Source organism: Vicia villosa, linkage group LG6 (genome assembly GCF_029867415.1).
Source record: "Vicia villosa cultivar HV-30 ecotype Madison, WI linkage group LG6, Vvil1.0, whole genome shotgun sequence".
NCBI lineage: Eukaryota > Viridiplantae > Streptophyta > Magnoliopsida > Fabales > Fabaceae > Vicia > Vicia villosa.
In genome coordinates, this window is record NC_081185.1 from 116,633,086 (window position 1) to 116,646,498 (window position 13,413).

The 13,413-nt window shown below is 30.2% G+C and overlaps 1 protein-coding gene across 1 annotated transcript; it reads left to right on the top strand.

The window, feature by feature from the left end:
- The first annotated feature begins 2,175 nt into the window (after positions 1-2,175).
- LOC131609682 (CBS domain-containing protein CBSX6) lies at positions 2,176-4,879 on the top strand. The gene is made up of 2 exons (XM_058881461.1): positions 2,176-2,884; positions 3,794-4,879. Exons 1-2 carry the CDS (start codon positions 2,544-2,546, stop codon positions 4,719-4,721), a joined length of 1,269 nt encoding a protein of 422 aa, XP_058737444.1. The 5' UTR covers positions 2,176-2,543; the 3' UTR covers positions 4,722-4,879.
- The last annotated feature ends 8,534 nt before the right edge of the window (positions 4,880-13,413 follow it).

A 13,413-nucleotide genomic window follows, 5' to 3' on the forward strand; every position in this document is an offset into this window, starting at 1 on the left:
TATTCCTCCAAAACCACAAACTATGATTTCTCTTAATCTCATATTTCCTTAAAATTCCAAACATATCAATTATTATAAATTTATTTAATCAATTTTTTTTTATACCACGAATACATGATGTTTAACTTTTAAAACAAAAATGTCCATATATTAAAATCTATTTTCTGCTCATATATAACATTTGGTTTAACTTTACATACGAAGTATTTAGTTTCATCCTAAGTGTTTACAATTGAACATCTTAAAAAAAAACTTAATTTTACAAAAGAAAAACATAGTATACTTAATAATTAAAATTGCGAATTTTTTAGTACATTCATACATATTGCAAAACACATCAAAAAATTTAAAAATATCATTCGAATATGGATATTCGAACGCACCCAATTTTTTTAGTTGTTTTTGGATATGCATATCCGAATTAATTAATATTCCAATTTTTTTTAATTTTATTTTGAAAAAATATTTATTTATAATATAGTTATAATATAATTAAAGTGAGTTATTATTAATAAAGAATACCTTAAATTTATAGTTGAAAACTAAATATTAAAATAAATTTATGATATGAAATTAAACAAGGAATGCAATAATTAAATCTCAAATCACAATGGTGAAATGTAATTGTTTTTTATTTATTTAAAATTATGAATAATTTTTGGATAAAATATATAATATGTATTTTTTAATTGTAAATTTAAAATTTAAATTTAATTTAGATGACAAACAATATAATAAATATAAATTGTTATAAATAATAAATAAAAAAATTAAATAAAATTTTAATTTTGATTAAATATTAGTTAAAATAATATTTTTGAAATGATTAAAAAAAATATAATTTCTTTGTCACAATTTTTTAAATTATAAAAATAGTTATTTTTTAAATGACTACAACATTATGCATTTGGTGCGTTTCGAATAAAGTTTAACTCTCTTGTATTAAGGATGCAATGAAAAACTCTTTAATAAAAAAAACAATATTAGAGTAATATTGTTAATTAATAAAATTATCATGTTAAAAATATCCTCTTATTAGCTTTATAATTTTTAATTTATATTATTTTTTTAAAAAATAATTTTATATGAGAATAATATAATTATTTAAATATTTAATAGGTTGATCATCGTTATTTACAAATTATTATTATATCTAAGTTAAAATGATATATTTAATTATATATCTTGATAAATTTTATATGAGGGTAATATAATGATTTAAATATTTAATAGGTTGATCATCGTTATTTACAAATTATTATTATATCTAAGTTAAAGTGATATATTTAATTATATATCTTGATTAATCCGATTAGTTATATAATTAATACAATTGATTATCTTGATTTTAATTTTTTAACAATTAATACAATTGATTTACATTGATTTTAATTTTTTTAACAATTAATACAATTTATTCACCTTGATTTTAATTTTTTAAACAAATATTATGTTATTTCGAGAATGCATCTCCGAAAAATCTCAACATCAAATATTGAGATATTTCAGAAATGTATATCCAAAAATACCTTTTTCTATATGGTGCATTCGAGATGCATCTCGAATTCTAAAGACAAAAAATAATTTCTCCAAAGATCTCTAAGATGAGAAATGAGTGTATTAAGATATTCTCTTAAAATTTGACTAAATATATTATACGAGTTCGAAACCTTTGCCGTTTCTTGTGTCATCACCCACTCCCTGACTATTCTTTATATTTGCACGTTTAAAATGTTTAATTTATAAAAATAAATATAAAATATTTATATTTGAAAATATTAAACTAAATCAATATAATATTTATGTAATATTATACTATTTAAAATATCCCATACTAAAGTATTATTAAATAGTATAATATTACATAAATATTATATTGATTTAGTTTAATATTTTCAAATATAAATAATATGGTTTTATATTTATTTTTATAAATTAAACATATTAAAGTATAAAAAAAAAGACATGTCCAATAAATTGAGTCCCTTTTATCAACCCTAACTAAAATTCATCAAACCTTTTTTTTATAAAGATAGTCAACAAAGTTTTTTGTTTTTTTTATAAATCACTTCACATGGAAAAGATATTTTAATAAGTCAAGAAAATAAAGAGAAAAAATAAAAACAAAAATAAAAATCTCCTAATGATTTGCTATATATCATATAGTTGATACACATTTTCTAATTCTCAACCGCATAACCCCTTCTTCATCCATCCAATCCAATTTCCTTTCTTTTTTCTTCTCCCAATTCTCAAATCTCAAAAACTTCATCTTTACCAAAATCAACGCTCTTTTCTTCCGATTGATGGGCCATAACCTTGTTGCTCTTCTGCCATGGCAATGCAAATCTCTTTCTCTCTTCCCCTTTTTCTAAACTTCATCCTCCACCGACCACCCATTAACGCCCTTGATCTTCTCCTCATCTTTCTTCACACTCTTTTATAGCCATCAATTCTATTTTCTCTCACCCATCAATCTTTTTCTCGATTCAGTGAAAAAAATTGAATCTTTTTTGTGAATTTGATTACCCTTTTGAGTTTTAATGGCGTCGGTGTTGGTTTATCACGTGGTGGGAGATCTGACGGTGGGGAAGCCGGAGTTGGTTGAGTTTCATGAAACGGAGACGGTGGAGTCTGCTATTAGAGCGATTGCGGAGTCGCCGGAAGGGAGTATACCGGTTTGGAAGAAGAGATCTGTTGGGGTGATTGAGAGTAGTGATATGAGGCAGATGAGGTTTGTTGGGATTCTTAGTTCGTTTGATATTGTTGCGTTTTTGGCTAAGAGTCAGTGTTTGGAGGATCAAGATAAGGCTATGAAGACTCCTGTTTCTGAGGTTGTTCTTTCCAATAATTCTTTGCTTAGATTGGTTGATCCTGGAACAAGGTAACCAAACATCTTATGTTCTTTTAGTTTTAGCTTTGAATTGATTTCATTGAGTAGAGTTTGAATTTCAGTTTATGCTTTAGCTAGCGTAGATTATGATCTATGAAACACAGAACTTGAATTTCAGTATATGCTTTAGCTAGAGTAGATTATTAACAGTGTGCTTGTGTGATAGCCCGTCTTGCACGCCCTTAAAGACGACTCTGATGTCATTGCTATTTCAAAACACTTTGTATTAAACTGCGTATAGCAATATCGATGTTGTTGTTATTATCGTTATTTGACAACACTGGTTTTAGCGAATGATTCTGAGTTGTATCTGTTTAGGATCTGTCCTTGATTTGTATGTTAATGGTTCTCTTTGATGCTTGGTTATCAAAGAGAAAAGGGATGTTTAATGTTCTCTTTGTTTTTTGCTTCTCACTTTTGTGTGGATATTGATTAATCTTTATCTGTCTCAACAGAATTTGGGACCTTATGTATGACCCTTAATATACGGTGGCCTAAAAGCCTTGAATCCGTGGCTACCGTTCCCTTTTTTAGGAACAAAGGTGAAGCATTTCTATGAAACAAATGCATGTATTGTTGTATTTATCAGATATTGGTATAAAGCCAAAATAAGATAAATGTTCCATAGCAAATGTGTGAATGTGATAACCCTTTTTATCTTGACAAAAATGAAGTAGCAAAGAAAATTGTTGTGTTTGTCATACCTTAGAAACTTGACACCCAAGTATCATGAAACTTGTTTTCATATGTATTTGGTAATCATTTCAAAATTTTGAAAAACTATTATGATAAAAAGCTAGATTGAATTGAAGTGTTTCACAATTAGTTTTAATTTGAACAGAGAGTTTTTTTAACTTACCAAACACGCCGTTAATATCTGTAAATTTTCATTTGATTAAGGGTTATAGATGCACTGGACATGATGAAGCAAGGCGTGAAACGTTTGCTTGTTCCAAAGAGTATAGTATGGAAGGGCATGAGTAAGCGTTTCTCGGTAATCTACTATGGCAAGTGGCCCAAGAATCCTGAATCTCCTAGCAGCAGCAGCAGCAGTCTACCTGCGAATGTAAACCGGAACACCTCAGCATCCATCCGTGATAAGTACTGTTGTCTATCCAGAGAAGACGTACTCCGTTTCATCATTGGTTGTCTTGGAGCTCTAGCTCCGATTCCTCTCACTTCCATTGCTGCACTCGGAGCAATTAATCCTAACTACAGCTATATCGAATCCTCCACTCCCGCACTCGAATCATCTCAAAAGGTTCCTCAAGATCCAAGTGCAGTTGCAGTAATAGAAACCACATCAGACGGTCAGTGTAAAATCATCGGAGAAATTTCCGCAATCAAATTATGGAAATGTGATTACTTATCCGCCGCATGGGCTTTAGCGAATCTCTCGGCAGGACAGTTCGTTATGGGAGTTGAAGATAACGTCACCTCAAGATCACTGCCTGATTTCTGTGTCAATTCAAGATCCGGAGGAGATAATGATTCGGTTAACGGTGGTTCAAAAAAACCAAAGAAATTCAGTAGCAGGAGTATCGGATTCTTCAATAATTCTCAAAGCCATAGCTTCGGTTCGAGGAGCATGTACCGTGGTAGAAGTGCACCGTTGACATGTAAAATGACTAGTTCATTGGCTGCTGTCATGGCTCAGATGCTATCTCATAGAGCAACTCATGTGTGGGTGACGGAGGACGAGAACGATGAGATTTTAGTTGGTGTTGTTGGATATGCTGATATATTAGGTGCTGTGACCAAACCACCTACAATCTTCACTCCTGCTAATAAATCTTCAGAAGGGATAGTAAATGAAATTCAGTGTTGAAGTTTGTTCTTGCTTTAAGTTCCTTTCATGAGAGTACTTTTAGTAGTTTGTTACATTCAGAGTTGAAATGGATCTTATTGTTTGTGTTTGTGTACAAGTTTGTATTATTATTTGATAATGATATCAAAATGGAATAAACTTACGTTCAGATTGATTTATTTGAGCTTATCTTCCGATATAAGTACTCGTATTTGCGAAAATATTGATTTGAGTTTACGACTTGTCTTTAGATTTGTTTTTTTCTCCATTATTATTAGTTAATAGTACTTGTCCACCTAAATGTTCCTGGCAGGTTGAAAGGGATTCCTTGATGCAATGGTCCTGAGATTTCAATATTTCCACACAATTTTGGCAGCATGCATTATTGACTAAACTATGAAAGTACCTAATTGCATACCATGTTGTAGAACATGGTCCACCAACCTCTATATATCTCTTTTTCTGAGAGGTTGGGGCTGCTACACTTTTGGCCAATCATAAAGATTAGTATATTAATTTCTCCATCTGGGCCTACTAAAATCTTAAACAAATCTACTCATTGTGTTATTGACAAAATTGATAGAATAGACAAAAAAATAATTACTCATGATGATTAAAAAATATGTTTTATTCAAAATCAACATGTTAATAATTAGAAGAAATATATATATTTAATAAAATACTGTTGTGATCAGTAATTATCTAAAATTATATAATGTATTTAGGGTGATGGTCATGTTTTATAAGAGATGTTGATGATGACTACATATTTTGTGTTCACATTAGATTTTGGATTACAATATAAGTCAGGTCCTGATTATAATGAAAATTTAATTTGATTTAATGTGTATAGATCTAGATTAGTAGTAAAAAGAAAAGAGGGATAGCCAAGTCAAGCATGTGATAAGCTGTTTCGTTGTCTTGTGTGCTTGGTATTTAGCTTAATCTTTGAATGATCTAACGTGTGATCGCAAGACAAGTAGTAGAGTTGTAGACGTTTGAGAATGATTAAATGCAAATGTTAACTGAGATAACAGAGTGGCGAGGAAACAATTCCGTTTCGAAAGTGCTTGATTATAAGAAGAATTTCAAACAACTGTTATAACATCTTGAGACTGTGACAGTGGAAACAATGTCCTAGACTACTTAGACTGTTGTAAAACTTGTAATTCCTCGAATACAAGGCAGTGGTAGCTGAATACTATGATTTGGTAACCTATGTATATAAGGAGTAAAATTTTGGAAATGATAAGTTATAAACTGTTAAAAAGATAAAGATGCTGTTTACACGTACATTTTCAAGAGACTTTTTTCTCAACACGCAGATATTTTGAGTTTTTAGTAAAATTTTGTACACAAATGAACACACTGAATCCTAACATTAAGACCCCTTTATATGCTAAATCGAGAATAACCATTTTCAATGGTCCTTCGATCAGAGCATGCCACGTTTCACTCTGCATGTCTTCCTTTCGTCCTGAAGCTCCACGCGTCTTCTGATAAAACGGATAAGGAAGAAAGTCCATTATTCCTTCATTCAAACTCAACTTCCCCGTCGAATGCCACTCTTCTTCGTCGAACTAATATAAAACTTAGCAAATATTTCTAAGTCCATGTCCAATACTTCCTTCTTACAAAAAATGACTTCGACGGTATTTCAACATACATGTTATTTTATCGAAAAACTCGTAATATCTTAAAAGATATTATCTTTCCTTTGCTGATACCATGGTGTAAAAAACGCCAGCTAACATTATGTTACTTTTAAAGTGCTTTTATTTAAATGCAAGTGGGTCCCTAATAACAATGGTGTACAAACTGATGAGTTGGAATTCACACGGGTTGACCTTGGCAAGGTAAAGACCAAACCATTCATCATGGCTACTCAAGCGAAACAAGTTTTTAATGTGAAAGATCACGCAAACTTATTGGGGAGATGGTCAATTGTTCTCCTAGAAAAACACATTTCTCATAGTGAAGATGGAAGTTTTGATATTGGTGCCACTCCTTCTTACGCAACATAAGTGCCTAATTCATAGGAAGAAGTTGATAGAGATGATGTGCATGCTATTCGTAACGATCATCAAGAAGGAATATGACAAAATTAACAAGTAAGTATTTTATATTCTTCATTCATAATTTATTCTTTGTTATAATTTCCAATGATGTTATCTAATTTCTAACAACTATTATTATTTGAAATTATAGGTGTTTAAAGTGAAGACACCAAGAGACTAGAGACCAAGACAACAAGATAGTATAATTTGATGTAATGATGTGTACATTATAGGTTGTTTTGTTTCAATTTTGGTTTTTATGTTATTTACAAGGTTTGGTTCCTATTGGAATTTTGTCATTGATGTAATACAATTTTTGGTCTAATTCAATTCACAAATGGGTGTATTGTTGTTTCTGGTATGATACACATTAGAAATATTCAGGTTGCGAAATTGGAAATTTCGTAAAATTGAAAAATATATTTTAAAAATAAAAGCACAAATAATATCACAAGGATTGTTAATTCAACCGTTGTTATAATTAGAGTGCTATCCAAAATAATAAAAACAAAAATTGGCATATTGTAGGATTCGAACCTAGGCCTTTCAATTATTTCACAACGGTTGCTTTCATAAACCGTAGTTATACGTAGCGCGCTATCTAATTTATAACAACGCTCACACGCTCTTTGTGGTAGCCAGCATACATACAATCACACACTACCTAATAACGGACGTGCTACCGTAATTATATGTGTTTCACAACCGTTATTGTATGTGTTTTCCGTAGTAGTGTACAAAACAAAATTGCAATAATAGAAAAAATTCTTGAAAATAAAGAAATTAACTACTAACAACATAGTATGACTGAATGTCTTCACAACCCTAAATTGAACCTTTCATTGTCCTCAAGAAAAATACTTGAAAAATGAGATTTTATGAAAACACGTAAATTTACATGCTTCGAAGTTAATTTTTAAGTTAATGCTACTTACCAAAGTAATTTCGTGTTCCTATTCAATCTCCAATTTCAATATCATACCCCACTATGAATCACTCAAGACTTTATTCATGCATTATATCGATTCAATTTTTTCTATCTTCTTACATATTAACTTAAATGATAAGTGTACCTACGCCAAATCATTCAGGTTTTGAGAGGGACAACATTTTAATAATTAATTTATACCTCTTAAGCTTCATAGAGAGATGCAGTCTCTTCTTGATCAAACCCTATAATGTTAGCCATATTATCCAAAAACTTGTTGATTAAGTAAAACTTATCGAGAAACAATTTTTTGAACCTCCCTGGTTGTTATCGTCCTAATCGGCAATGTTTTTATTTATTCTTATGCTTATCTTGTAAGTGTCAAGACAAACAAAGTCTCTTTGGGCTTTCACTTACATCTGTCAAGATTTAAAAAGATGCCCAAAGAGACAAACAAAGTCTCTTTGGGCTTTCACTTACATCTGTCAAGATTTAAAAAGATGCCCAAAGAGACAAACAAACAAAGTTTATTTGGGCATCTCTTTAAATCTTGACAGATGTTCATAATGATCTATTGGAGCACTTCCGTTAAATGAAATATCTTTTAATCATGAAAGAACAATATATATTTTTTTAATATCAAAATAGCATGGATTTGGCGGTTGGAATCCTTAAGCCACTTCTTCTTCGATTGCATGTCACCCGAAATCTCTTAGAGTATGAATAGTTGATTAATCCATTTTCTCCTTTAGTTGCTTATCTACACGAGTGGATATGTTTTGTGATGAGTCACATTTTATGCCCAAGTTTGATCTTTAAAGTTTCAGAAGTTATAAGCATGATTCTCTCTCTCACTTATTTTTAGTTTTAGTTGTATAAGATGTAGAGATTCTTAGGATTTTAAAATTCTTAGTGAGAAACATGAGTAGAAATTCTTAGGATTTTAGTCTTACAATATTTGTGGATTATCAATGGGTTTGGAGAAACACTTTAAATACCTTTATAGCTTGTATAATTGATATATTGAAAATTAGAAAGATTGAAAAATACTTAGGTAAAAAATAGAATTTACTCTCGAGAACTTTAAAGTCTATTTTTTTTTAAAATCATCTTGTAATATTTTATAACAATTCTAAAATATAACGAGTTAGAGAAATGTTAGCTTTCTTATAATAAATTAGTTTAATCGAATCGAATAAATACTTAAATACTTTCTTTATATTTTCACCTCTTATATTTTTATTGCAATGAACATTTCAATTCATTTGATCACAAATCAATTAACACTTCTCATTAATTTATAACTAATAAAATTAAATATATATATATATATATATATATATATATATATATATATATATATATATATATATATATATATAATAATTAAATAAAATATTTCAACAATAATTACATACTAATTTCTTCTATGATTAAGTGCATACTCACAATAGGATTGGCCATTTAACAAATAACCCAAGTGGTATACACATTGATCGCCACACCCTGCCATTGTTGACGAAGAAAGCAGGTTTAAACTCCTCTTCACACCACACTATCATCATTATGAATTATTTAAAAACACCATTCAATGATAATTAATAGCAGAATATTCTAGTAGAAAAGTTGAAAAGATTAGATGCCCAAATAAACAGTAACAACACACATACTCATTTCATCTTTAGATGTAGACGTACTTCGAACCACAAAATTAGATTGCATTGTGTCCACTTATTAAGTAATAATATAAAACAAACCAGTCTATTTAAAATTATTCGAATTTGAAAGCAAACTTTAGTTGAGTTTGTATTTTATCTCTACATACAAACCAAATTTTCTTTTATGGTAAACAAACTCCAAAAATATGAAAGTATAAAAAAATACGTTTGAAATTGTTCCTGTTTTGTAGATATTTTCAACTTTGGAAAAATATTATCATGAGCACAGAGTATTAGTTGATCAGATGATATTATTATAGTTATTATTTTTTATGATACAACCGTTGAGAAAAGAGGTAAAAGTGACAAGCTAGTAATCGGTTTTTATAAGGTGATAATTATAAAAACAATAGAAGTTCAATTGTTATATGTAGCAAATGTGTTAATCGTTCTTTCGGTTGAGATCAATGCTTAGTTTCAATGGTGTCACTTGAGGTGTTATGGTTCGATCTGGTATTCTCAACCATGATATAGTAAAGACATTAAACATTCATGATATTTTTTACCGTTTAAAATTTGAAGAAAGATGATTTGTAAATGATATGATAAGGTGCCACATAGCATTGAAGTTCATAATGTGATCATTAAAAAATCAAAATCTTTACTATTTGACAAGTGTCATGCAAGTATGCAAAACACAAGTTGCATATCGTACTAGTATGAGATGTTCATACACATAAATGAAACACCATATGAGTTTATTAGATATTGTGTTTAGAACTGTAATCACTTTTGCAGATTTTAGTTTGCTGTTATTTCTCATTCTCTTTTGAATATTTCAAATAAGTTTTTTAATTTTTAGTTAAGTTTTGTTTTTCCTAGTATTAAGTCTTCAGTTTGTTTCTAGTATTCTATCGTGACCTAACTTATAGGAACATGATCCTAGTGGACAATTATCATTCTATTGTGTATTTGTACGTTGGAATTGAAAGAAATCAATACTCTTCTTCCACTTGTTCTAACAACATTCTTTATTCTTTTCGTTGCAACTTTACAAAATAACGACAAATTGGTATCTAAAGCGCTCTTCTTGAGGGACCTGTGAAATGGATGACGGGTCAAGTTTTTCAAAAATTGCTTCTCCTCTCTTTGATGGAAACAAGTATGACATTTGGACCGTAAAAATGGAATCTTACATATAAGCTTTGGATGCTTGGGAAGCCATAGAAAAGGATTATGAAGTTCCTTCATTGCTGAATAATCCTACTATGGCTTAGTTGAAATATCACAAAGAAGAAAAAAAAGGCCTAGGCAAAATTGTCTCTCTTTACTGGTGTTTCAGAAACAATTTTTACTAGAATCATGACCCTCAAAACACCAAAAGTAATATGGGACTATTTGAAGGAAGAATATGCACGGGATGAGAGAATTTGAAGCATGCAAGTTCTGGATCTGATGAGAGAATTTGAGTTGCAAAGAGTATAAGACAATCAAATATTACTCAGACAAATTGCTTTCTATTGCATACAAGGTTAGGTTACTCGACACTGGATTTGCTGATTCCATAATTGTAGATTTTTTTGGTTATTGTGTCTAAAAGATATGAAGCATCTCTAGCCTCTTTAGAGAACACAAAGGATCTTTGTAAGATCACTTTAGCAGAAGTCATTCATGCCTTGAAAGCCCAAGAGTAACAAAGGGCCATGAGGCAAGAAGGAATTATGGAAGGAGCACTTTTAGTCAAGTATCAAGACAGAGAGAAAATGCCGAAGAAAAAGAACAAGAAGAATATTGTTGTAAATGGTGATGCTACAACGAGCAACAATAAGAAAAAGATCGGAAGTTCAAAGGGGAATGATCCTGCATGTCAACATTGTGGCAAAATGGGTCATCCTCCTTTTAGATGTTGGAGGCGACCTGATGCAAAATGCAGCAAGTGTACCCAAATTGGTCATGAAGCTGTAATTTGCAAAACTAAAATTAAGTAGCAAGAAGTAGACGCTCAAGTTGTTGATCAAGAAGAGGAGGATAATGAGGACCAACTCTTTGTTGCTACTTACTTCTCAAGCAGTGATTCAAGTGACCGTTGGTTAATTGATAGTGGTTGTACTAATCATATGACATATGACAAGGAGTTGTTCAAGAAATTAAGGAGTTCAAAAACCTCAAAAGTCAAAATTGACAATGGGCAATATATAACTGTCAAAGGAAAAGGCACCATTGCAATTAAAATTTGTTCGGGTACAAAATTTATCTCTGATGTTCTCTATGTTCTAGAAATTGACCAAAATTTGTTTAGTGTTGGTCAACTGATGGAGAAAGGCTTCAAGGTACACTTTGAAAACAAACACTTCTTGATAAAGGATGTTTCTGAACAAGCAATGTTCAAGGTCAAGATGAGGGGAAAAAGTTTCACAATTAATCCATTGGAGGAGAAGCAAGCTGCATTTCCCATCAAGGAAAGTGTCACGGAGATATGGCACAAGAGGCTTGGTCATTATCATCATCATCATCAAGGATTACTACTACTTCAAACAAAGAAGCTAGTGAGGGATTTACATGTGTTAGAAGATTCTCTTTCTCACTGCCAAGCATGTCAATATGGAAAGTAACACGAACAACCATTTCCACCTAATAGACGATTTTTTAGACAACACCAGGGGAAAAATTAGTAATTTTTAGACAAAATTAAGGGAAAAATTAGTAAAAACAGGGTGTAAAATATTTGGATAAAATCAAGGGCAAATTTTTTAGACAAAATCAAGGGCAAAGTTAGTCAAAATAGGGTGTAAATTTTATGCCCAGATTCCCTAAAATTTTTGACTCCACCACTAATTGAAGTGAATTTTTCCACCTTTATTGTTTATTGATGAAGATTTTTATTCTCTAGTGTTACTATGAAGACTTTAATATTCTCATTCCTGATATAGTGGAAGAGTCTATTAGACTAGATCTCATGGTTTTTATTCTCTCATTTTAAGGGAAGTTTTTTATTTTTAAAATTTAGTGTTCTTGTTACTATATTTTTCTATTGTTATTATTGAGCTCTGACATTGGTTATGCTGGTTGTCTCTTTAAATTGCACATGTTTAAGAAAGTATTCTGCTTGAATAAAATAATCCTATTATTTGATTATTTCTCAACAAATAATAGTCATATATATATATATATATATATATATATATATATATATATAATTTGATTAACGATACAAAAAATCAAACTTGTGCTAGTTAATTAGACAAAAATGTCAACAGCTTAATTTGCATGTACTTCATATACAACCTAAAAGATAATTTGGAATAAAGAAGAGAAATATATATGAGCTAGTTGTAAAGAAGACACTTAATTTGCATTTACTAGTTGTATGAAATGAACTTGACTTGATCACCCCATGTATGATTCCACTTCATTTCTAGTTAATTGGTAACCATGTATATTGTGTATGTACTCACTTAGCAATCCATAAATGTCGAATTTGGAACTTTATGTATACAAATTGAATCTATTCTCCACATATATGGGACATATATCTATCTCATCAAACCATTTGGTAGTATTTCATATCACCCCATAAAAAAAAAAAAAAACAGAACATTATTCCTAATTTAGTCAAAATAACACCAAAATTTACTAAAGCTAATAAACCCATTGATATTTTAGTGAATTTTGAATGGTGTATATTATGGGAACATATCTACAACTACATATGCACAACTCATCAAAGCACATAAGTACAAAAGGAAGAACAATATGAGTTTACAAAGTAAAAATTCAAAGTTTTATATAAATAGTGTGATTGACTAATTGATGCTCAAGCATATATAAGACACTAATATATTCCACTTCTTCTGTTTATAAAGTTCTCTCTGATTGAACTTAAGATTTGTAATTGGTTGGTGTTGTCACCTTCTAACTCATTAAAGTAATTATTAGTGGTGACAGTATATATCTCAAGAAGGAATTTATGATGCTTGCATTATTTGCAAACCACTGTATATGTGCTGAGAATAATAGGAAATAAATCAATCCTTAATCAAATTCCAATCCCAAAAACTAATTGCCAAGGC

Coding starts and splice junctions, on each gene's coding strand:
- LOC131609682 (XM_058881461.1), top strand. CDS start 2,544: ATGGCGTCGGTGTTGGTTTATCACGTGGTGGGAGATCTGACGGTGGGG. Junction 2,885..3,793: donor TTGGTTGATCCTGGAACAAG/GTAACCAAACAT, acceptor CATTTGATTAAG/GGTTATAGATGCACTGGACA.